At 36.6% G+C, this 27325-nt stretch overlaps 1 protein-coding gene across 7 annotated transcripts; it reads left to right on the top strand.

Annotated features, from left to right (window-relative positions):
• Positions 1-220: 220 nt before the first annotated feature.
• LOC120455883 (ELAV-like protein 2) lies at positions 221-26868 on the top strand. Of its 7 annotated transcripts, XM_039642369.2 has the most exons (9): positions 221-633; positions 1438-2533; positions 18065-18928; positions 18988-19224; positions 19491-19535; positions 19625-19882; positions 19955-20198; positions 20726-20770; positions 21664-26868. In XM_039642369.2, the coding sequence occupies exons 4-9, from the start codon at positions 19026-19028 to the stop codon at positions 21986-21988; spliced, it is 1116 nt and encodes a 371-aa protein (XP_039498303.1). In that variant the 5' UTR covers positions 221-633; positions 1438-2533; positions 18065-18928; positions 18988-19025; the 3' UTR covers positions 21989-26868. The 7 variants fall into 7 exon arrangements, with proteins under 7 accessions (XP_039498303.1, XP_043862519.1, XP_039498304.1 ...); XM_044006584.1 differs by having other exon boundaries at positions 18065-19224; XM_039642370.2 differs by having other exon boundaries at positions 18065-19215.
• Positions 26869-27325: the final 457 nt, after the last annotated feature.

Below are 27325 nucleotides of genomic sequence, written 5' to 3' on the forward strand. Positions count from 1 at the left end.
CGTCGCAGTGGCTGCGGAAAAGCGCCACTCTCTCTCTCATTTTCCTGGAAAAATTCAGTACGAGTCAAGCAGTCTTCGGCGCATCCAGCAAACGCGGTTCTTTTTTAAGCGCGTTTTCGTATTATTCTACTCATATGATTTATCATTTGCGTCGCTATATGATTTCTCCTTGTTTCCGTAGTATGACAAGCCACTACTACTAAAAATAAAAAACCAAAAAAAACCAACAAACAACCAAATAAAAAATAAACAACAACCAACATTAGGCAAACGTTTCAAGATCGGCGAAGAAACAGCAGCAGCAGAAGGCGGAGGAGCTCCAAAAACACACATCCTTGCTGGCCAAAAAATCGTGAGACAGCGGATATATTCCTGGGGAATATACCGGCAAACAAGGACCGCCGCTGTCCTTCCTTTTCACTCAGTCAGTACGTCCCCGAAAAAACGAAACTTTTTTATATCTTTTTGTATATGTGTGTGAGTGTATGAGTGATCGCAAGTACATGAAAGCCAGAAATCTCCGATTTCCAAACTCCTTCTAAGATAAGCTCAAGCCGAGGCAGAGAGATTTGCAGCTCAAGATAGACCCCTGATATGGTATAGCGAAGTATGTTCAGTGTCGATCAACAAAAAGTGAGTAGAAGCATTTTCACCATCTTAGAAAGCTACAAAAGTACTCACAATCTTCACAAGCTTAGAAAGCTAGAAAAGTACTCACATTCTTCACAGACTTAGAAAGCTAGAAAAGTACTCACAATCTTCACAAACTTGGGAAGCTACAAAAGTACTCACAATCTTCACAAACTTAGAAAGCTAAAAAAGTACTCACTGTATAAAAATATCGGTTATAGTAATATTTATAAAATTATTTATATTTATAGTAATTAATATCAATTATAGTTATATTTATAAAATTATTAATAGTAAATATCTTACAGAAAATCGTGTAAAAAATATAAAAAAAAAATAAAAATGAATCTGCTCGGTTAAATATAATTAGAAACCATTTTAAAATGACTCCTTCACTTTTAATGCAACTATTTAAGATGTAAAATAACTTTAAAAATAAGGTTATCTTATTTATAATAGTTACTTAAAATATTTTGTAGTATTTACCCTTTTCCCTAATTTTGTCAATAAAATGTACCTTATCTTTTACTTCTTAGAAAGGTTTACATGAAAACTTGCAAGAATCTGATCATATTTGGTTTCTCTTGTCGTAAAAGAAACGATGTTGTAAAATTTGGCTGCGTTTCAATTAAATTACATTAAAAAAAATATATGCCCTTATAGTGTACCCATTTTGTATGTACGTGTGGAATGGGTGTGGCAGCGACCTAATTACCAGTAACCAACTTTCAGATACTTAAAAAATTAGGTACCTCGATGCGGCTTAATCCGATTTTAATACTTTATGCTCTTCCATTTTCGTTACAGCCGATTCAAAGCGTTTTAACACAAAAGTCTGCTGGCAGCAATCAACTTTAAGCCAAAATTATCTCAAATCTTGAACGAAATCGTTAATAGAAAAGAAATTGCATTCAACTATCATCAGGATTTTCCACTGTTTCATTTTGTGTTGTTGACTGATGCTGAGATCAAAGATAAAAGACCAAATTCGATAAGGCAAAGCAATTCTCCCACACAACAGAGTATATAATAATAATAAAAATAATAATAACAATAATAAAAAAGAAGAAAGAAATTAATTATGATTAAAACATACATTTGATTTCAATAAGTGTGCGCTAGATAGAATCATATATATAAACGGATAACATTTGATTACCTTCGTCGGTGAGTGTCTATCCAATCAATCTATAGCCTATAGGAACCATATATATACCACAAGGTTTTATACTGAATTTATTAAATTTTGGGTAAGGGCGCAGTGCGCATCGAATGGCCCCATCAAGAAAAAAAGCATCAACACCAAAACTCAATATGAATTAATAAAAAATAACATAAGCAAGTGTTTTTTTGTCGCATATAAATAAATTTACATATTTACACATACGTGACGAGAAGTTAATGCAAAAGTAATATTAAAATAAAGACTTGAATTTCTCAAAGAAATAAATATTTATACAAGAACAAGCGAAGAATAAGAACAACAACAAGAAAAACGGACTTCCAACGATTTCAAAATACGACGAAAAATACGAAATATGAAATATTTTTAGAGCAAAAGGGCCCTGCAAACAAAGTATGTGGTTATGACTATGACTAAATCTACGCAAATCGGTTAACAATATATTTGCCAAATCTAACATATGTATTGAATCAAAAACCAAAAAAACAAATAAAACGGAAAAAAACACCGCATACTTAATGACAAATTGACAAATTGAACGTCGAGCTACCAAGAATTTATACGGAAAATAAAAGGCATCACAAGAAGGCGGAGCAGGAAAAGTGCAAAAGCGGATTTATTGGAAAAGCTGAAGGGGAAAAATCGAGATCAACGGAGATCAGCTGTAAAGTGATATTTTATAAACCCAGAAAATATCAGTTAAGGACAACGACTTATAAGGTAAGCTTTGTTCAATATAATTGTATATATAGTAAATATAAATATTCATATTCAGAATATGCCAAAATATGGTACATGAAGTGTTGCATACTCTTTGACAGCTTTGTTGGGGTTTTTAAATTACTATTTATGCCCACGTAGGCCTCTGTAAAAGCTAATTGACAATGTAATCAGGGATATTATTTAATTATCGCTTGCAACAATAGAGCCAAAATAATTGAAATGGCAAAAATGTAGAAATTTGCGAAATTCGCAATAGAAATTTCCACATTTCGCGGCCGTTCGCCAATTGCTGTTTACACTTGAGCTCTTCGACAAGCAATTTGTGCATTAATTGTGTTCGTTGTTTCATTGATGATGATTGCCCCAACCTCCCACCACCCATCTCCCCACTCAATCAATCATTGCGCCCCCCCACACCGCCCATCCCCCCTCCCTTGTCCATCGCTCGTTGCCATGATTGCATTCACACGGACACAAATACACTCGCACACACTCGATATCCTGACAGGGACACAATCACATAATGGCCGTGCAGCCATTTTTCCCGCTCCGCGTGAGCTCGCGAATTTCATGGCAATTTTATCGATTTTTAAATTGGCACAAATTAATCGGAAAAATCGCATTTGTGCAGTCGCGATTGGCAGTTACGTTGGAAAATTGCATACACTATATTAGCTAGTATAATAATTCTCAATTGAAGGGAAACTGGAACTCAGTGTATTCTTTTTGTGTAAATAAATCATAGGAAGAAGTATATACTTTTTATCGGTATTAAGAATTTTATTAATATATTTTAGGAAAAAGATTCCATACAAATTAACATAAGAGTTTTATATCATAATTTCATTACAATACAAGTCGATGTAACTGGGTTAGAGGTGTTGGGGATTTTATAACAACGAACAAGTAAGTGTGGTGATTACTCGCTTCCCTTTCCAGCTTGAAAATCAATTATTTAAATGCAACTTTTGCTGAAAGTTCAGAGTTCGTTGTCAAAGGACATTTGCAGCGATAGATCGGGAAGGAGTAAATTGCGTTTGGTATTTGCGATGACATTAAATGAAAATAAATTGGTTATTCTGTTGGGTTGGCGTTGCTGGATTATATCACAAATGGCAACTGACAATGCATATATTGCAGTATCCATATTTTATACGTATATATAATTGAAAATGCAGCCTCCATGCGCTCATCACCTCTCCCATTCACTCACCATTCTCCATCTCGCTCTGTCTGTCTATCTATGTTTATCATCCATCGCAAGACATATAGCATTTATTATATGTATGGCATATAGAACATGTAAATGCTGGCAGAGCTGAACTCTGGACGAGTGCCTGCACTTTTCTTGCCCATCCATCCACCCCAAAAACCAGATGGAACTAACCAGGCAGCCACCACCACCACCACCACTACCGCCACCACCAGTGGCTTGGAACCACCAACCCAGCACCACTGCCCCACCAGTATTGTCCATGTATACCAGCATCTGCATCCCCACCACCCATCGGATATCTCTCAGCTGACTGACTCCTGCAGACGAAATGGGCTTTAAGATAAGTTTTCCAGATTAGTGAAGAGCCTACACAGTAACTCAATTCGAGCATAGATAGCTTACAATTTATTAAGAAACATTGCTGATACAGAATGTGTCTAAAGATTGTATCTAAATGTATTAAATATACCTACAAATTGCTAAGCATTTTCTCTAAGATCGTTGCTATAGTTTTCACTTGATTTCCATTGTATTACTTTGCATTATTAAAGGTTTTTCTTCGCTTTTCCGCTGCAACTGCGTTTCGAGTTCTATGTACACACATCTGCAGTCGTAGAGATTTTCTTTCTTGTCAGAAATTGAATGCCGCTTTCCACTTTGTTGCTTCCATAGTGAAAATAGAGAGAAATGCCATTCGACGCTCACATTTCTTGGGAAAAGTCTTGAGATGAGATGAGTTTCCCTTTTTCTTTTCCTTTTTCCCATCTGGTGCGCCCTATTCTCTGGCCATTTTCCTTTTGCGGATTCTGTAAATTAAAACGCGTTGCCACGCCCACGCACCCAACGCCCACCGCCCACCGCCCACTGGCACTGCACTAAAGTGAAATTCTATTAGAACTTTTGCGTCGAACAAAACGCGTCGACGTCCAAGAAAATTAAGGCTTTCAGCGAAAGAAATTCAATTTCCAAAGAGTTATTTTCCCGTCTTCTCTGTCATCCCAGAATCCCCCGTTTGCTCTTTGTATTTCTCCTTAATATTCCTTTGTTTCCCCTTTTTTTTCAGCATTTTTTCTTGACTTGATGTTTTCCTGTTTGTAATTTTTCTTGAGCTCTTTTTAGGGCTTATTGTTGAGTTTCTTTGTCAATTAAATGTGTGTGCAATTCCCAAGCCAAATTGCATTCCCATCATGGAGAGAAAGGCCTTTCGAAGCCATTTTCATTAATCTCTCTTTGTCTTCAACGTTAAATGGGAAATTTTACTGAATGATTGCCTAATTTTCAATGCAATGGCTTCAACGAGCGGTGAATCGTAATTAAGTTGGTTGGATAATTTGATGGATGGGCACAGCAACGGGTCGTATGAGCAATGTCCGCTTAGCGTATTCAATTTCACGGCCCATTTGGGCAGGTGAAAAGTTAAGGGAAATTAAAGGAAAACTGCTTGATGTGTGGGCAAAATGGCTATGGCCATTTCGGATATTGCATTTTGGCAAATTGGAGGCTTCCCTTTGAAGTTTCGAGCCGGAAACGGCAATCAGCAATCGCCAGTGGAAGCAAAATCAATATGACGCATGCGCTGCGTTTTTCCCGCTTTTCCGCAACCACTTTTGCCATATCCCCACTAGCCCCCCACGCCCTGTGGGAAAAAAAGCAGTCTGAAATTGCCAGGAAAAGTCGGAGAAAAGCGAAATGCAGCCACGGCAAAATGGCACAGATTACACACAGCTGGCAGGGAAATGCAGGCGGGTAAAAACTTTCCGGAAAATGATTAATTCTCGCGCACATATTGCATTGGCCAGGGACTGAAATGAATTTCCGCCACATGGTCATATGGAAAAGTAATTACCAGTAGGTATAGTTTAAGGTTAACTTAAGATATGGGCTGCCAACTAAAAAATCGCTTTAAAAACGAAGAAGAATCAATAGAAAATAAAGTAACATAGATCAAATAAATAAATATTAAGAAGAACTCGTTTCATCAGCATAAAATTAAGGATCTAAGTTACAAAGCCTAAAATGACAAACATAAAGAAGTTTACAAATTGGACAGGACCCAACTTTTTGAGACACAAAAGCGGTTGAAAAACTCAAGTACTTGAGTGTTGTTTCACCTATCCAAAGGCATTATCCGCAAAACAGAAAATACATAACTAATCCAACGTTGACATCAAACAGAGGGGATTTCCGCATCACAGAAAAGCGAAGTCTGCAAATGAAATTGAGCATTGGTTGGCAGTTTTGCCCGCCCTAAAAAGTATGCAAGGGAATAAAAGTTGATTTGCCAGCCGCTTTTGCTTTTCTTTAATTAATGCAATTGAAGTGCACTTTGGAAAAGCGTGGTTTCCACCCTCGAACCATCGTCACCATCATCACAGCAACCACCGCAAAAAAAACAAAACACCGCTGTCCAGTTATTACACAGCAAAAAAATTATTAACATTTCTCATTATCAATAGTGTGTTTCTTATTTAGTTGAATGATAACTAAAATAGCTAAGAAAATCTCAATAGTTCGTTAACACTAAAAATCGATGGCAGAATGTGCGCGTGATTTTTCGCTGTGCAGCTGGCGGCTAGCTAAAAAACAGAGTGCAGTGAACCACCACCAGAATGCCGTAAAAGTTGCTAAAATCCAACCGACCACATGGATATCCATAAACAAATACTTCATTTGCCGCTAAGCTTCGGCCAGCGGCCCGCGGCAATTCGCTACACACGGAAAAATATCCAGTTAATCACATAAATTACACATTAATATATTATATATTAATATATAAATAAATATATTTTTTTTAATTTAATTTGATGTAAAGCAAAATCGATCGCTTTTATAGTGAAAAGTGGATGGCTTTTCCATTTTCAGGTAGCGCATTTTCTTGGCCGCCGCAGCCACTGCATTTTCGTGATGCCTTTCGGGAGCATCAAATATTCACAAACTGACAAACAACAAAAACAGCCAGCGGACTGACTACACAATGGATGTAAAAATTCAAAAATTCAAAAATTCAAGCACCACTCCAGAGGGCTTCGCGTACGATAATTGAAATGGACAGCATCCGGTTGCAGTGCAAAAAAAGGGGTAGTATTTTCCAGGGGCGGGGTATTTTTTGGGGGCTTTTGACATCAGACGATGTGTACACACATACATATATACATATATACTGGCGGCACCAGTTTTTTGTTACCTAGGCAAATGGCTAGAAAAAAAACCAAAGAAAAACAATACGTACCGCATATACATATACATGTATGTACATGTATAAGAAGCAGTAGGTATGTATAGCAACACTTATTTAGACAGAGGCACTTTTCGCGAACAGATGAAGTGCTAAACAATTAATTAGAAAAGTTTTTTTATTTTTGCTTTCTTTGTGCGCCGTCCTTTGCTCTCGTTTACTTGCTGTGTAAAAAGCAATTTTAAAGTTGGCAAGCATCAACAGAAAAACAAAAGCCACCACCACCCAAAATCATTTATTTGCTTTGGGTGGCGGTTGAAGGAACTTCCGTGTCTATTTATTTCTTTTTTTTTCACCAGACTAGAGGGTGGTTGAGAATGCTCGAATTTAACGTTTACTTTAAGTAATCTCCTGCGAAATATTGCTGCAACAGCAGTTTTATTCCCGTGACATAAAAAAAACAGCAATAAATGCTTTCAGGGAGATCAAGTTTCATGGCGGAAACGCATTTTATTTATTTTGGGCACAGCTGCAGATGAGAAATTCAAATTAGTTAATGCAGTTGGAGCATCAAATCTAAGAAATTATCTAAGCATAGTGTATTATTAAGAAGTGTGTTATTAAGTAGTAGTATTTTCTTATTAAGTAGTAGTAGTTTTTTATTAAGTAGTAGTACTTTTTTATTTAAGTATCAAGTATAAGTACTAAGTACTCTTACTTCATTTGATGCTTTTGCAGTTGATTTTTCAAATATAAAATTCTGCACATATTTTTGAATGAATTGTGAACAATTTTGACATATACAGCCATCATTTTGCTTGGCTTTTATATTCAGCAGGATATCTACTTGAGGCAACTTCCTTGAAGTGTAATGCCACCCGCAATTTTTGCGGGGTGACTCGTTATCAGACTCAATTATGCAAATTAAGCTTTAATTTCTCTTGCTTTTGTTGCATTAATGTCAGGCATCCTCTTTATCATTCACATTCCCATTTCCATTCCCATGCCGTCCGTCTCTTTCTAATTCGCATCTTACCTCTCATTCTAATCTCCCTTTGCTGTTAATGTCTGCCGCCTGGACGACAGTTAAATTCGTTTCGTTTCTTTTCAGCTGATTTTGCTGTTTCCCATTTTTGTGTTTCTGTGGTTATTTTTTTTCTTTTCTTGTCTCGCGAGTTACATAGATATGCCATTTGTTATGGTATGTGAGCACCTACACAAGCAACAACAACACAAACAACAACACAAGCAACAACAACACAAACAAGAACCACAGCACGTACATACACCAAAAAACATATCTGTTGCAATTTATGGCAAAAAACAAGGAAAATGGCAAGGGGAAAAACATCAAAAACCATTTTATGTGCTAACGGAATAACAAAGCCAAAGCAAAAGCCGGTCGTTATGCTACACACACACACACTCGCACACAAACAAGCAGAGAGTCACACAAGAATACACACACACACGCACATCAAATGCAATGGAGCAGCTTTTTTCTCACTTTTTGCTTCATTTTCTGGTCCTTTCTGCCGCAAATTCAATTTCCGCGCTTTGTGCGCAGGACTATGCCACCCACACAACCACCCACTTGGCCACCCACTTTGCCGCTACATACACATACACTCGCGGTCACACATACATGCGCAGTAGAGAGCGCACACTCTTTTATAGCTGTCTCTCTTTTGAGAGAGAGACGCATTTCCTGGTGCTGGAAGAAATGCTGAGTTCATAGATTGCGCAATCTAGGAAAATCAAAACAACGCCCCACAAATACACACGAACGGCCAGTCACACACATACAGTCGAAGAGAGAGCGAGAGAATAACGGTTGCAAAAAGCGAGCTAATAACATGGGGAGTATTTGGAAGAGAGAAAAGCACACGTAGCTCTAGATGCAGTAACAAATATTTGGCTCTCTTAAGATCCATTCTATTTAATAGATAGTAAATTAAATGTATTATTAAATGAATTTGATATAGATTCAGGGTATGCTTAAATTTCAATGTAGCTTCAAAAATACTTTCTAGCAAATTTAGACTTAAACTAAGTGCGCACTTTTTCGCCAAGTGTACGCTTAGGTGGTGCAGGATGCAGGACCACTTGGCCACCGGCCGGCAATTGTTCTTCGTGTATATATAGCATTGTGTCAGAGTTCAATATCCTTGGCGGACACGCGCGGGTTAGAGAGGGATAGGCAGCGAGGACGTGAGATGCAGTGCGAGAGAGATGCACGAGTGTGTGTGTGGGAGAGAAGGAGAGAAGGAGAGAGAGAGGGAGAAAGAGAGAGCCAGCATGCAGGTGGTGCCCGTACGTGTGCTAATGTGTTGGTGGTGGTGGGCTGCTGCGCTTTTCCTGCTGCTTCTATCGCTTTATGGTCAGGTGACGAAACGCACCACATACATATGTACATATATGTATGTATGGCTGCAAAAACGATTTGAGATCGGATAGGTGAATGATATATACCAAATGTGGTCAGCAATATCAAATAACAAATAATAAACCAATCAATTTAGAAATGTTCTTAGTACTAGAATTATTATTAAGTTATCTTGGTTTTAGCAGCAAACTGCATTTATTGCATGGAAATACGTATTAAAACAGCTGCAAACACAGCACCAGCAAGGTAATTATTCAAAAATTCAATTATTATTTCATCATCTACATATCCAATTTCCATCGACTGCACACCGTTTCTGGTTGGAGAATTTTCCACGTTTAAACTCGTTAGCTGCATTAATTAACCCCAGACTGACCGTTTGTCCAATTATGAGACAGGCGGCGTTCGTAACGTCTCATTTGCCGGCCACCCTTATCGTCGGGATATGGTTGAAGAGGATATAAAGGATATAGGATATGGGGTATGGTAAATAGGCTGCCAATTAATTACAAGGCTGGCCAAATTAAAAATTTATAATAATACAACTGCATTAACGCAGCTTATAATCATTACAAGTAGCTTACGCGTTTTTACTTCTCGACAAAACCTATATCAAATTAAAAGAGAGCGGATATTCAAACTGTGCATATATCATATTTACAAATCGAAAACTACTTTACCTGGCTGCAATAATCAACATCGAAATTGCAAACCAATTAAAATAAAATCTCAATTGCGATTGAGTGCCGGGTGCAATGAACCCAACATACAATGCGGTTCATTTGTTGCGAATTCGGGGTGCAAATTAATTTGAAGGCATTCGAAAATGCAACGCCCACCGGCAACCCTAACGCCCATTTCTTCTTTTCCACATAATCGGAAAAACCCACACAAAAGGGACTAATGAGTGTTGCAACTCGAGGAATCAAAACATCAAAATAGTAATGGTGTGTGTCTCAGGGATATTTTATTTTCCTTAAATTATATGTTAAATATTTTAAATCCTCTATTGATTTTTATTGCATTTATATAATTATTATATTTAAATCAAAAACTCAAACAAAACGGCAAGTTTCCTAGAAACACATTAACATGTAACTAATTTGTATATACATTTGAAATACCTTGAAAATATTTATTTATATGCTGTATATTCTTTTTAATTCCCTTTTCCTTGCTAATTATAAAATTCTACATCTCCCCTTAAGCCCGAATTCTTGTATATTCATGTCCCCCGGGGCGCGGAAAACGTTTTTCCCCGGCTTGGAGAATCAAACCCACCCTTTTTCTGATTCTGGCACACCAGGATTACACAACGATTTTCCCAATATCTCGTTGCGTGTGTGTGTGTGCCAAAACAGAAACTGATTTTCCAAATGCCCGATTGTGCGAAATTCTAGACGGAAATACCCAGGCGAAATCACATTGATGTCAATAAGTCGCAAGCGTCATAAATTGCAGCGGACTGATGCAAAGTTCAAGATCCTGGCGAACAGCAGCTGCAAGGATAATGCTGCTGCTCGATCGCATTGGTGGTGGTGCAAAGCTGTGGTGGTTGTATTGGACCTCCCCCTTTTCCCGTTTTCCCTTTACGAAAGTGTTGCATAACTTGAGTAACAGGGAAATGCAAATCGATTGGTTCTGGTCCTGTTTCGGGTTTTTGTTACTTTCCTATTGTTCCATCGAACGGGTTAGCTTTACTTTTTTTACTTTTCAAACGGGTTCTTCAGGTTTGGCTAGCTGTCCAAAAGTTTTCCAACATTTTGACACATCCTTGTCCACTTTCGGTTTGGAAAATGTTTTACGAAAATTAAGACATATGGCCACATTTTCATAACAAAGGGTTGACCTGCGTTGCAGTTCAACTTTAGTTACGGGCAGGGAAAACACAGAAAATACATATATGGCATTCCATATTCAGTCAATTATTTAATAAGTTGGGCCAAAGGACTTGTGCCAAAAATTCTATATTTATCTCGGGGATTTTTATTATAACTTGGCTTAACATATATTTGAACAGCTAATTAATAACGCTAACGATCGCTTTCACTCTTTGGCGGATTTGGGAAAAAAAATATTTTTTTCACTTTTTACACTTTTTGTAATGGGTTACCCATCATAAAAAATTGCAAAAAATGTGAAAACATTTTTTTTTTTTTTGAAAACACAGTTTGATTGGAAATTTAATTACGAACTCAACGAGGTATGACATTCCATATTTGGACCACTATTTCGAATGCTGTGATAAAATACTGATAATTATTTGCGCAAAAAAACAGAAAAACGATTTTCGCCAAAATTGCAATATTTACGATTGGTATTTTTTGTATGACTTGGCTAAAAATGGTCAGATAGCGAAAAGAATTACAGTTTTTTACTCCTAATTACCAATACTAACCAACCAAATCACTTTTTGACCGACTGTGTTAAAATAATTTTTGGCCATTTTTTCGCATTTTTTGTAAGGGGTAACATCATCAAAATTTGCAAAAAATTGGAAAGAAATAGGTTTTTTTTTTGAAAACACAGTTCGATTGGAAATTTAATTACGAACTCAACAAGGTATGACATTCCATATTTGCACAACTATTTTTAAAGTTTTGGCAAAAAAACCGATTTTTTTATGATTAAAATGCCTAAATGCCTAAAATTCTATCTTTGGACTATTTCCCCAATGTTGTAGCCCACATAATAATAGTTAAGACTGAAAATAGGGAAAATGCTGTTGCAAAAACTCACTTTTAAAGCGGTAAAAAAATAATTAAATCTGAGCCACGCCCCAACGCCCAGTCATAATTTTCTCAACCAACGCAGTAACCGTTTATCTGGCTTGCGAAAAAAATAAAAATAACGAACGAAAAAGTAAAGCAACATCATCATCATCATCAACTCCCATCAAATTAAACGAATTGGGTCAAAGGATAAACAGAATTATCTTCAAGAGCCTATGCAAAAAAAAAAAAGAAAAAAAAAGAATGAAAAGAAGCGCCATGCAAGGAAATTCAAAGAAAATAAGGAATCAGGCAAAAAAGTACACAGTGTCCTTAAAAAAGAGCGAAGCAAACGGTTGCCACTCGAGCGAAAGGACAACCCCGCAGCAGCACAAGCACCCAACCACCCACTAGCCACCCGCTCACCACCCAAAATACACCCACCCTTTGCGAGAAGAAACCCCCCCCCCTTTCCACACACGAGAATTTCCCTTACTGTTGTCAAGCGAAATGTTGAAATTTCATTATTTATAACACGGAAGCTGTCTGTGTGAGAGGAATTTTCATGTGTGCTGGTGCAAGAGAGCGATGCTGTGTGTATGCGTGTGCAAAGGACTCTCTGCCGTTGTGTGTGTGTGTGTGAGTGTGAGAAGCAAGTGTATGTCTGATTAATATTCCTCGGCTGCAAGGTGCTCCCTTAACTTTTTTTCACTCCACCTCAACCCCCGAAAAAGTTTGCTCTCACCTTCCTCTTTCTCTTTCCCTTCATCTCTCGTCCTTCTTTCCCGCTGCATCTCTCTGAATTAAAAGGGAAAAAAAAGAAAAGCACAGCAGGGGGAGAAAAACTTTTTCGCCTGTCTGAGTTGGATTTTCCGGAATTTATCTATCAAACTATTTGAAAAATGATTTCCATGGATTTTCAAACGAGTCGTTGTGCTTCAAAGAGCTTTAATACCAAATAAAACAGCATTTTTAACTTATTAAATAATATATTATTTTAGCTATATATGTTAAAACAATAAAGATAACTCGCATTCGCTATATCGTTTATCTATAGCTAATCTGTAGAATATACCAAGCCTAGCATATTAACATACATAGTATATGTGACCATTAAATCCCTTGATTTTTTCATGTTTTCCCCGATGTTCAGACAAAAACATTGGTCGAGTTTTTTTGTTTTTGTAGGGGGAGAGTCCTGTTCCATTATCTCAGCCTGATATAATTTGCATCATTCACATTGAGTCAAGTTTTCGTACCCCTGCTAAAAGTACACTTAAAACTTTTTCTAGATATATAATACATATGTAATTCATATTGCAATTTAAGATCTTAATTTTTTAAACAAGGAACTAATACTTATTATGATTAGATATGTGAAAAGGATGCGTTAAAAAGGAATGTGATGTAATATAGCACATCAAAATAATATAATCGATCAAAATTCCCAATCTGAAATAAATATATAAAAAATTATTAATAATAATATATTCAAAAATGGCATGCTTTCTTTTTGTGCAAGGATTCTGCTGCCCCACCTCACTTGCTTGCCGTACCCCCATTTTTGGCTGCCGGTTTGCGTGTCCTGTGCTCTCTTGCCGCTCTCCCAAAAAGGGTGTGTACCGGCAGGACCTTAGAGGGAGACAGCGATAGCCAGAGAGATAGAAAGAGAGAGAGAGAGAGAGAGAGGGACTGGTGCAAGGATATTCGTTGGTGGTGGTGGTGCCTTTCGCTCTCTTTCATTCCGCCGGATCGCTGCGTCTCTGTTGCACCCATCGCTGCTTTGGGGGCCGGCGACAAGGATGCAAGGATACGGCTAGCTAGGATATATGTATATAAATGTATATGTATGGATATAGATGTTTCGGTCTGAAAGGCAAGTCCTGACGCCGTATTCCTCTATTCGATTCAGTCGTACGTGTTCGTCCGTTGCTTTCGTTCGGTTTGATTCCATTCGGTTGTGTTTCTCGTTCGAGAACATTCATTTATAATTTTTTACTCCTCTGCACCGGTTTTTGTGTTGTATATATACTTCTATATATGTATGTTCAGTTACGAATTTGTTGTGTTCTCGGTTTTTTACCTAAAACAAATAAAAAACTAGAATACTAGAATACTAGAAAACCTAGAAAACCTAGAAAACTAGAAACCAAACCAAGCAATAAAACCGTGCAATTCCCGGGACTCGACATCGATCATCGTGCAATATATAATTCTGTATTATAGAACACTTGGCAAAAGTCGCCGCTGGGCACTAAAAGAGTTGCAATTGTGTTATCTCACAGACCCTAGTCAAATTTCCGATTCCGAATCCAATTTTCTTTCGCATTTTTTTCGAGTGTGTGCCACGAGTGTCTGTCTATAAACTACTACGCCGGATGCCCAATCTGCGATATATATATATATGATATATATACTATATAGCCAGGAAATCGTTGGACAAAGGAGTGTGCAAACCAAAAAGAGAGCAAGCGAGTGAGAGAGCGAGTCGACGCGAAAGAACATATTTTTTTTGTGCAATCAATATACATCTATTATATAGTCAGTCGGTCTCAATTCCCCGTTCCCCTCCAAAAAATAGAACACACTGTATGACAGTGTAACTTCTCAACCGCACCTCGCTCCCCAGAAACTGTTTTCGATTTCGTCTCGCCAGCGAAGCACGTAAGTGGTTATGCCCATGATCTAATCAACTTTATTTAGCCATCAATGTATTTATTCTTAGCCAAATGTGCCTGCCAAAATAAATCGATAAGTTGGGGGCGCCATTGAAAATTTCCATGACATCTATTCTTTGTTTTCCTTGCAACCTAAACAATCGGAATAATAATAGCTCTAAAAATAGCTATAATAAATGCTTCTATAATAGCTATAACTGCATTTTACATTTTATATTTAATATTGTCAAACAAAAAGGCTATAAACTTGCATGTATAAAAACCCTATTGCAGCTTACAAGTTCAATGTGACTACCCTAAATAGATTAATATTTCTGAAATGTTTAGTTTAATTATTTAAAAAAATGGCTTGCAATTCTTTTGATCTTGAACAATAATGAGGCACATGAGTAATTGAAGCAGAAGCTTAGCAATACCTTAAGCTTCCAAGCAATTCTGCCTTCCGCATTGCATGTCCTGTGCATATCGCCTTTAAGGACTCTCCCATTCTGCCATTCTTCCATTCTTCCATTCTTTTCAGGGACTTGAGGAGTCATATGTGTATCCTGACCCTCCTCAAGGCCCTCGACGAATGTCAGCCGACACACATTCGCAAATGAGGTCACAGATATCGGCGCAAAAGTGTCAATTACACATTTTTTCGCTTCTCCTTCGCCGGCTTCTTTTCAGTGGGCTGTGCGGCGGGGGGGTGGTTGGTTGTGGGTGAGGGGCGGGGCGGGGCTGTTATGGGGGTCGTGTGTATTATCCTGTGTCACGCCATTCTGCACAATTAACGGATGTCCCCGGCTTGAATCCTGCATCCTTGTGTACGAGAAGCAGCCTCCCCCACTGCACTTCCTTTTGTTCGCCATGCCTTTTGTGCAATTTTCTTTTTATCTCGGTCCTCACCTTCTACGCACACTGCGCGAAAAAGATGCCAAAAGTTGCTTACAGGAATTGTTATTGCGATCTTTAAATGAAACAATTACATAGGTTTAAATCTTGCTGCTCTTGTTGATAATTGAATTCCGTTTCTTGGGCGATTCAAAAACTTTTCGCTCAGTGCATTTGCATTCTTACCCAGCATTGCACCTTTTATTCGGGTTCAACGAACGCAGTAACAGCTGTTGGGAGCCAAACCCCATTAGATATGCCGCGATCCCTGCACAGAGCGAAAAAAGGCAAACAAACGGGTGTGGGCAATGTGGTGCAAAGACGCAGGCGGAAAAGTGAAAAACCGAAACCGAAACCCGGCCCCGGTTCAATGACCCCGGCCCAAACAGGACATTATGGCAAGAAATGCGGCCCGTTTGTTTGTTTTTCGCGTCAGGTTTTTACCCTATTTTCAATGCAGTCCCTTCACAAACTCACACACACATACACTAACGCTCATTCACTCACACTAATGCCGGAGGCGGCCAGGATCTAGGAAGTCCTTCTTTACGCCCTTTCAACCCCTAACGAAATTCCTATTGGATACAAAAGTATACAAATCAGAAGGATATTTGACTATTCTAATACGAACTGGGAAATGCACTTTGTCTCGGTTTTTATACCCGTTACTCGTAGAGTAAAAGGGTATACTAGATTCGTTGAAAAGTATGTAACAGGCAGAAGGAAGCGTTTCCGACCATATAAAGTATATATATTCTTGATCAGGATCAGTAGCCGAGTCGATCTGGCCATGTCCGTCTGTCCGTCCGTCTGTCTGTCCGTCTGTCCGTCTGTCCGTCTGTCCGTCTGTCCGTATGAACGTCGAGATCTCAGGAACTACAAAAGCTAGAATGTTGAGATTAAGTATACAGACTCCAGGGACATAGACGCAGCGCAAGTTTGTCGATTCAGTTTGCCACGCCCACTCTAACGCCCACAAACCGCCCAAAACTGCCACGCCCACATTTTTGAAAAATGTTTTAATATTTTTTCATTTTTGTATTGGTCTTGTAAATTTCTATCGATTTGCAAAAAAACTTTTTGCCACGCCCACTCTAACGCCCACAAACCGCCCAAAGCTGTCACGCCCACACTTTTGAAAAATGTTTTGATATTTTTTCATTTTTGTATTGGTCTTGTAAATTTCTATCGATTTGCCAACAAACTTTTTGCCACGCCCACTCTAACGCCCACAAACCGCCCAAAGCTGCTACGCCCACACTTTTGAAAAATGTTTTGATATTTTTTCATTTTTGTATTGGTCTTGTAAACTTCTATCGATTTGCCAAAAAACTTTCTGCCACGCCCACTATAACGCCTACAAACCGGCAAAAACTGTGTTTAAGACTCTCCTTCTCCCTTCCACTAGCTGAGTAACGGGTATCAGATAGTCGGGGAACTCGACTATAGCGTTCTCTCTTGTTTTTTTTAAAAAAAACAAAATAAGATGCTCTTCAAGAATAAATCATATGGTAAAATCCTTTTTAACAATAGTAATAATCTCTCTATAATTTAAATATATTTACAAAAATGTTAGGGCACTTGAGAAATATTTCTAAAAATTGAAAACTACGCTCCTCAGTTTATGTGAATTTGCCTTCTTTCTGTATTACCAATTTAATTTCCGCAAAGTTCATGCTATCAATGTTATTACATTTTCCCCCCTTTTTTTCTAATAAACTGAAGTTACCATTTGACACGTATTTTTTTGAATGCCACTTGGTAACCATTTGCCCATTGTTCGAAGTCAAATGTGAATGTTGTGAAAGTGCGCTATTGAGGGAGCACTAAATGTTCATTATACAGGGTAAGCGTCCTTCGATTTATATCATATATCAGGACATTACACATGGGATTTCATATCACATGCAACCTACAGCGATTTAATTAAATTCCAAGCCATTAGCCGAGCATTTTGTGCTGCTGACAAAAAAGTGGGAGAGCAAAAAAAAATCCATTGGAGTCGCATTGTTGTTTGGTAAACAGATTTCGGCTTTGACTTACCCTTGTCTGTGAAAATTCGGGGTGGGAGTGAATGGTGTTCACTGTAGTGGCAAAGGTGGTGGTGATGGCCATGGTGATGATGATGGTGGTGGTGGTATTGGTGACAGTAGTCACTCGGTGTCCTTGGCAAGCCGTGTGTGAAACACGCTTATCGGGCACTTTTCATCGTGATATCAACCATATTGCCAAATTGCATAGTCCGTGAAGAGAATTTTTTAAACTTAAAAGTGTCAAAGCACTAGTGTTATCAACCCTGAAAGATGTTATCAAAGTGAGCTGCTAAATTGGAGCATTGTGTGTGCGCAGTCCACCGAAAGTAATTTACGATAATGATGGGCTATTCCCATCTTAAATTTGACTGAATTTATATAACATAGAAACTAGTTAACTAGTAAGCCTTTCAAAACTATCTTTAACTAACATTCTTTTTTAAATCTTCTTTGCAGATTGAGTGAAAACGAGCGAGCAATCGAACAGCCATCATTTATCAGAGAAAAGAAACGGATCACCGAAAAAGAGGGATTTTTTAACCGCAGGGGGAAAAGCAAACAGACGAGGCAAAAAAAAAGAAGAAATAGGAAGGAAAAGTCAACAAAAAACCAAACACCACCAAATAAAACCAACTACTATTAATTTAAAGCAAACATTAACGAATAATCATATTCAAGCGGTATATACATATATATACAGAGGATAACGGATAACACAACTAACTAAATATATACATATACATATATATATATGGTATATGAATGTATATTTGAAAACCAAAGCTAAGTTCCAGTCAAAGATAAAACCAAAAACCAGCGCAAATTTAGTAAAAGTATAATAAAACGGAAAAAAACCAAATTATTGCTATCTTTTTGCATTTTTGCAATTTTATATAAAACCAAAAACAAAGAAAACAAAAAACAAAACCAAAAGACCTACAACTAAAGATCATAATAATCTTTAACATTCGGAGAAGCAAAAATAGGAAGTAAACACATTTAGCAAAATTTACTCTTTTATCTAAACGAAAACAAAAGAATACCATCAAAATAAACAAATAAAAAAAACACAAATCAAAGTAAGACATAATTCAAGTCAGACATAAATAAATTTTAAACGTTTTAGACAGAGAACGCTCTAAACATAACTTAAAAAGCAAATACATTTTTTTCGCGATCGTAGTTGATCTAAAACCCCCCAAAAAAGCCCCCAAAAAAGCCGGAATAAAATCTGCGAAAAAAAGTAACTTTACGCGGGACTTGTGCAAAGCGCTAAAAATCCCCCCTCCAAAACAAACGAATAAGGAGCTGCTCTAACTTGTAAGCGAAAACCAACCAAGCAGTGAGATTAGCTACTAACCGAACAAAAAAAAAAAAAGCCGGACTAAATCAGGACAGGATCAGAACCACAATCACAATGACCAACGCCATGGACATAGTGAAGAACGGCAGTGCCAACGGATCCGTGGATGGCAGCAATGATGAGTCGCGCACCAATTTGATTGTCAACTATCTGCCGCAAACCATGACGCAGGAGGAGATGCGATCGCTCTTCTCCAGCATCGGTGAGCTCGAGAGTTGCAAACTGGTGCGTGATAAAGTCTCAGGTAATTTGGGTAAATATTAACCAATGCTTCTACGACTATTTCCTTATGCTCCCAATCCTCAATATATTTTCTTACCACCACCAAGTGCTGGCTGTAAACGATGAATCAGCTGAAGCTGCAACATCTTGATAGCAACGCTAACAGCCAGCTCTTAAAAGAGTAAATCTGATGTTTCGTTTAATTTAATTCATTTCAAAATCGTTAGCTCTTTCCCATTGTTCATTGCTCCTTCTACGTTAGTTATCTAAACTAATTTATTTATACATTCATTTCAGTCTTGCCAGCATCGTTGACCGCTCTCAACCCGGCACTGCAGCAAGGTAAGTAGTGCAAAATAAATCGCGAAAACCATTATCATATCCAATCATTATAATTATTATAATTATTATTATCATATAATTATTATTAGGTCAGAGTCTGGGCTATGGCTTTGTTAATTACGTCAGGGCCGAGGATGCTGAGAAGGCTGTGAACACCCTGAACGGTCTGCGTTTGCAGAATAAGGTTATTAAAGTATCATACGCCCGTCCAAGCTCAGAATCTATTAAGGGTGCTAATTTATATGTATCGGGTCTTCCGAAAAATCTATCACAACCAGACTTGGAGGGGATGTTTGCATCGTTCGGCAAAATAATTACATCTCGTATACTCTGTGATAATATTTCTGGTGAGTCCGTCCCCTCCTACCACCTAATCTCCATCTATTTCTATACCAATAATCATATATCATTTTACGCAGGTCTATCGAAGGGCGTCGGCTTTATACGCTTCGATCAGCGCAACGAAGCCGAGCGGGCCATCCAGGAGCTGAATGGCAAGACCCCAAAGGGATATGCCGAGCCGATCACCGTCAAGTTCGCCAATAATCCGAGCAATAGTGCCAAGGCCCAGATTGCCCCGCCCCTAACCGCCTACTTGACTCCCCAGGCGGCAGCGGCCACTCGTCGTTTGGCCGGAGCTCTGCCCTCCGCCGGTCGCATTAGGTTCGTATTAAAACCCCAGAAAATCCAAAAAAAGAAACGTATTTATCTCTGTTGGGGAAAATCGTATCCCCAGACTCGGTATTCATTCAGCTGCAGGCGAACCTAATGCAAAAACCAGTTTTAAACAAACGACTTCGTTATTTATGTGAAACTTAAGATGGTCTTCAATTTAACATTTTTGGAAAGCAAGCCTCAAAAGACATTTTATTACGTAAAATATTTCACTGAATAAATACTGAATACTAAGGAAATAGTAATGATCTTGGTAAATGCAATCACCGCATATCAACGAGCACTTTTTTTTAGCCACTAAGCTGTAAGGTGAATTGGAACTAAAAATATTTGTTATTATCCTTAAGTATAAACTTCTAAGTTTAACTGGAAACGCGTTATTTATTTGTGTTCGTACATACATATATTTTAGCATTTCGTTGACTAACTAATTTGTATTTATTATCCAAACCATTTTGTTATTTCTTCTTTTTCTTTCTTTGTCTTTTCAAAATACATTTTATCATCATTTTTAGCATTGGAAAGAGTCCCATGTTAGCGATTAACAAGGGCCTACGAAGGTGAATTTATTGATCTTGTTCATTTTATCTGTGCGAGCTGTTTCACTTTGTTTCATTATTTCTTTTGCTGAAAATATACATAGAAATATATTCACAAAATATATATAAATGTCTAGCTATAATTTGAATATCCTTATACGGTGGTTGTATATACATTTAAGTTCTGTAATAACCATCTATAATTTATTTTCATTTGCTTACACCAATTTGATTTTTTCGTTTGCATGACCGTTACCCTTGATTCCAGTATGATGTTTGTTGTTATGATTTGAATCCTTTTTTTAATATTCGGAAAACAATGGCAATAACTCAATAATATAGCGCAGTTTTTTTTATAAAAGTTCAAATACATAAATATTTGGTAAAGGAAGGGGTTATATATGAAATTTAATAAAAAATATATTTGTACATAGCATGTAACTCAAACAACGCGAAGTCAATTTACCAATCTTTAATCATTGTTGGACCTAAAAGATAAATCAAAAACCTATAATATCAGTTTATGTGCATGCACCTTGAACGCTCAGAGTTCAAATGAAATTGTCTTATAAGTACATGGATAAAAATTAATAAGCTACGACGCTAGTTGACGATTTCTTTTAATATTAAAAAAATTAAACTAATAGTCTAAAAACAGTTTTGAGCAATAGGTCTGTGCAAGTAGCTTAATGAAAGTGTAGGCACTTGTATGAGTACCCAGTTATAATAGATTTTGTAAACTAAATTAGCATGTACTTTGGAAATTCTGAGACCAAGCGATCGATTAGTTGGGCGTAAAGAAGGGTCTAGAAAGTACCAAAATTCACATTGATGTCGAAACACTGCACGATTGGCACATAACTAATTTTATTTCTCTTATCTCACCACCGGCTTGAATCGCAACTGCACTTTAGGTACTCACCGCTGGCTGGCGATCTATTGGCCAACTCGATTTTGCCGGGAAACGCAATGACTGGATCCGGATGGTGCATATTCGTCTATAATCTGGCCCCGGAAACCGAGGAGAATGTGCTGTGGCAGCTGTTCGGTCCATTCGGAGCCGTACAGTCGGTGAAGGTGATCCGGGATCTGCAGACCAGCAAGTGCAAGGGATTCGGATTCGTGACCATGACCAACTACGATGAGGCCGTGGTGGCCATTCAGTCGCTGAACGGATATACCCTCGGCAATCGGGTGCTGCAGGTCAGCTTTAAGACTAACAAGACCAAAACCACTTAGGCGAACCAGCCGCCAATCTGGACTAGACCTTTCCAATACTCCACGATCTGTTTGATTTAACAACACCTAGACTATAGATTCATCTGATCTGATCTGATAAGATATATGATATGATATGATATGATATGATATATGACAAAGACAGTGTAGACGAAATTGCGAAATTTAGCGCGAGTTTATGATATGCCTATCATTTGATTTGTACGCTAAACGAAATTATTATGATTGTAATTCTAATGAAATCTTAGTGAAAATTGATTTATTTCCCTCTCTATAATTTAATTTTATTAACTAATCCAAGAAACGAAAAAAATACAAAAAAATACTAAAAAAGAAAAAAAACAAACAAACAAATAAAGCTTGAATGAGGCATCCAAAAAACACAACACAGAAACTAAGGAGAAGTTTAGAAAAAAATGTGAGGTGAGCCAGACAACTGTCTATAAATTGACAAATGGGAAAGAAATATGAGAAGGTAATAGGGTCAAAAGATAAAAAACAAAAAAACGAAAAATAAAAAATAGAAAACCGGAAAAATATGAATGAAAATGATCTAAGTCGCAATATATAGTAACTATTTTTTTTTTTGAAACTTATGTATATGTAATTCAATTCGATTATATTCAATTAAACAAAGTATTTAAACAAGCTAACCAAATGATTTAATGTCTATTGATTTAGGAATTACCAACATAACTCTCTCAGCTTACCTAAGTACTTATTATAATGGATACGCATAAATATATTGTATTGTATTGTATTGTATTTTGTGTTCGTTTTGCAAAACCTAACTTACATTACATTACATTAATTCTAGTGCTATTCAGCTCTTATATTTAATTCGATTCGCCTTGATTTACACTCGAAGACGAAACGGAAATCAAAGATAAAGCCGCGATATATCCTCCAAACGTAACAACAACAACAAAAGTCCCCAAAGCACCCAAAACACACTCACTTGTAACCATTATTATATATTATATATGTAACCAGATTTAAATATCTTTTTTTCGTCGTCTAAGATTCGTATTCGTATTCGTCAAGTGCAAACCAAAGTAAATGAAACCAAGCAAACTTATTATATTATATTACATTATATATTATTACGCCTACTTATTATTCCATTTTTATAATTATTATAACTTATTGAATGCAACCAAGCGAAACCAAACAAAAGGCAAACAAAAAAACATAACTACAACTAAAAATATATATTTATTATTAAATAAATGTGTGACTTATTCCAAAAACTATGCAAAAAAAAAAATGAAAAAACACAAAAAACTAAAACACAAAATTTGTTTTCTTTTTTCCCCCCAAATATCTACACACACACACGCACACCTAAACTAGAGCTGGCAAGACTTCGATCGATCTTAAGTTAGAATCGATTGGATTTCTTGGAGGCCACAGTAAAAGTTCGTTTATTCTATACCATCTTCTTACAATAATAAGAATAGTCTTGATCGTTTCGATGACACCATGAATTTACTAGCGATGGCTTGCCAGCTCTAATCTGTACCCACCTGAAAATTGGCAATACAGCAGGCAGAACGCTTTCGCAGTTGAAGTGATCAGTAAATAATTGAATCGGAATTGGATTGCAGATAAATCGTAATATGGCCAGCTAAAACCGCAACTTCAGCCGTGTAAATCGATCCACACCACAAATACACAACAACAGCACTCGCATTTATACAAATATATATTTAAAATACAGATTAAGTTTCAAAGCTCTCTAACGTATAACTAAGTTTTTAACTAAGTTTTACGCCTATATAAATAAATATATAATCAAACACGAACTATATGTACGCGCAACTATATTAATTCAATTAAAGATTGTTTATTCGATTTTTCACTTCAATAATCTTGTTTTCAAATCCGAGATCATTTAGTAGAGTCTACCAACAATCAATGTGTGTGTCTGTAGTTTAACTTATGACATTCTTAGGAAGCATACAATTTTTTTTTGTGTATTTAGGGCTGAAAGGTCAGGCCACATCTACATGGCAATGGGCCATAAGGCGGAAAACCCTAAAAAATAATAAATACAAGAAAAAAGAAAAACAAATCTTAAGCTAAAAAAACGAAGAAAATCCAAAAGAAAAGAACTCAAGCAAAGAAGAAGTTGCGAAGGCAAATTGAAAACACCAAATTTTTAAGTATATAACATAAATGATGTAAAATTTTTTAAACAAAGATTTATAGTAAAATTTATTAAGGTATTAAGTATGTATAACGATATATACAAAGTACACAAGGATAAGAAAATCAAGAGAAACCACTGCGGAAACGCGAAATTCAATGGAATATGAGCAAATTGAAATGTGAAATACATTAAAAAAATACCTAAAATTACCTAGAAACGCGACATCAGCAAGAGACCGGAAGTCATCGATGGACAACTGCTTGCAAGCAGTGCGGTCCATATCCGGGCTAGCCAATGCAAGCAGTTTTACCATTGGGACTGAGAACAGAGATTAAAAATGAACAGGTCTCCGATTGCTGATTCGTTTTCCACTTCCCGGCGACTAGTTAAACTACTCAATACTCAATATGACATATGGAATAATCAAGTAATCAAGTAATATCCGCAAAATAACCGCCGCAACGCTGCTGCGCAGGCGCGTGTGTCATTCACAAAAGCAATATGGAGATGTGGCACGAGTTGGCTGTTTTGGCCCACGCTGACTTACTATATATATATATACACATATATATATAGTATACGGAAGGCGACTATATGACGCAGTTGTACAAATCGCAACTCAGCGACTCGGTCACATTCATACACGGCTCATACGCCGCCACTTACAATTTACCCGAAAAAAAAACATAAATGAATAAAATCATCCATATTAACCGAAGCGTATAAGTTTAAAATTCAGCTAAATAAAAGCCGAAAATAAAAGAAAATACACACAAAACCACACACCGATCAGTTGGCGACAGTTCTTCGATATTCATTTTAGCAAGTAAAAAAATAAATTAAAAACAGCAGAATGCAAAAACTATAACTGAACCCAACAATGAAAATCATCAACTAAGCATGAAATGCATTTAAAAATTAAACACAACAAATACATATTTATTTATATATATATATAGATGTACATGTCGTCTACTTGTATGGCCAGGATAGCGAAAATATGAAATATGAAATATTTAGCCCCCGAAAACAGAATCGAAAACCGTAACAGAGCAACACCAAAATGAAAATGAATTTGAGCCTAGAAAATCGTATAGAACGGCAACTCCAAAAGTAACAAACAAAAATTCCAAACAAATACCCGAAAGTGAATGAATGTAAAGCGATTTTGAAACGCCTCCCGAAGCTACACCCGAAAATCAACTTCCAACATTTTTATTGATATACACTAAAATCTAGACACTTAAGGCGATTTCATCGATACCAAAATCTAATCTAAGACGAGATTCAGCATGCAAGTTAGCAAATATGAAACTTCAATTTAGTGTGTAAGCAACGATAAAACGTGCGACAAATTATGCAAAACTACAGAAGTAAGCGAAAAAGCCAAAGAGCGTTAATATGCCAGAAATTTCAATAAAATTCAATGGTCGCCTGAGGCAGAAAACACGGTAATCAGTGTTGAATGTTGAATTGCTTGCAACATTCAAACAGTTAGTCTAAACAAATAAGAAGAAAAACAATAAGGAGAAGACAAGAAAATATACGTAGCCGCTTTGTCAGACGGAACGCGCCCAAACCAAACTAAGTAAATAAGTAAAAAAAAAAACAAAAATCGCAAGAATATTTAAATCAATTTTGTGCATAAGAAAAATCGATAACCGTTATATACATATATGTAAGCCAACTACATATGTGTGTGTGTGTGAGCAAGAAGAGAAGATCACAAATCAAAATAATTATAAAAATGCAATTAAAAAGTCATAACTCAACTTCAAACTTAATTAATTATTATCCATTTGATTGTGTATGCTAATTATTATTGTCTATAGCGTATCGTACAAAATATTAATATACTTTTTCGTGCAAATCCATGGGCCAGCACCTATTTATGCATTACCCTGCGATCGTACTTATCCAATTAGTTAACCATATACCGCATACCCATGTACTTACCTTACTTTTAAATATGCTTACTTACTCACATTTCGATATTGTATTCGTAGACCCTGAGTAGAACTATTTCAATTGATTTGTACACCCTCCAAGTCACACAATCCAAACCCGAAAACCCAAAAACCCGAAAAACCGCCCATCAGCTTACGAAATGCTCTAACTTAATGTCATGCATACAACAAACGTAAAATATATTGGAGGCCTGCATCATAATAAAGTTTTTTCGATCAAGGATTCATAAAGCAAACGCGAATTCTTCAGCCCAACAAATTTTCGTAATTATTGTATAATTTTCTCATAAATCTTAGTGATTTAATTCGCAGTGGATTCCTGCAGGCTTCTAATACATCTAAATGGATAGGCGCATATTTGTATGTATTTACCACAAATATATCTAACTAACACAGAAACAAAACGAACCGATCACACTTACACACACTCACACTTACACTCACACAGTGAAGGAAATGATAACGAGGTGACACAAATTTAGATGCATATTATTATATAACTTATATTGAAAAACCAAAGCGATAAGATGAAAACGTAAATTTTACTATACTCGTACATATAAATTATATGAATGTATGTAAATTATTATTATATTTGTATTTTATTGTATGTATTAGTTTTGTTCTACGCTCTTTTGCTCTTTCATAAACAAAAAACCAAAAACAAAAACAACAATTTTAAAACGAAATCCAAACGAAACTTGATAACAAAAACTAAAACAAAACAACAAAAAGCCGGCAAGCAATGGTATACAAAATAAAAATAAAAAAATATGACAAGAGAAAATCCGCAAAAAAATGAAATAAAATTGAATGAAAAATTTACCAAAAAAACCAAGTTGTTTTTATTCCAAGTATTATATTTGGCAATCAAACGATTTCTTTGCAGTTAACATGATTTATTCGCTACGTAAGTGTGCTTGGTTAAGTTGAATAAATATTATTAATATGCGTCAGCTACATTAAACGTCCAAACAATGCACATATATATTTTTGTTTTCTTAACATTATTAAATATTATTATTAAGGGCCTTAGGTTTCTTAGGTACAAGGGTACGTATGCTACATTCTGCGTCTCTTTTCAAATCCTTTCAGGATTTGAATATACTTTGTATCATAAAATGAAACGCATATGATTTTGCACTAAAATCATCGGGGGAAATTGCTGTGTAAATTCTTGGCATTTGTTTCCCGCAATTTCTCTGGATATGGCATAGT

The sequence above is a fragment of the Drosophila santomea genome, chromosome X, assembly GCF_016746245.2.
Source record: "Drosophila santomea strain STO CAGO 1482 chromosome X, Prin_Dsan_1.1, whole genome shotgun sequence".
Lineage (NCBI taxonomy): Eukaryota > Metazoa > Arthropoda > Insecta > Diptera > Drosophilidae > Drosophila > Drosophila santomea.

Bases quoted from the DNA above. Each gene is read 5' to 3' on its own strand.
- LOC120455883 (XM_044006584.1), top strand. From the start codon at position 19,026: ATGACCAACGCCATGGACATAGTGAAGAACGGCAGTGCCAACGGATCC. The intron at 19,225-19,490 runs GTAAATATTAAC...CATTCATTTCAG, and splicing joins TAAAGTCTCAGGTAATTTGG to TCTTGCCAGCATCGTTGACC. The intron at 20,771-21,663 runs GTGAATTTATTG...ACTGCACTTTAG, and splicing joins ATTAACAAGGGCCTACGAAG to GTACTCACCGCTGGCTGGCG.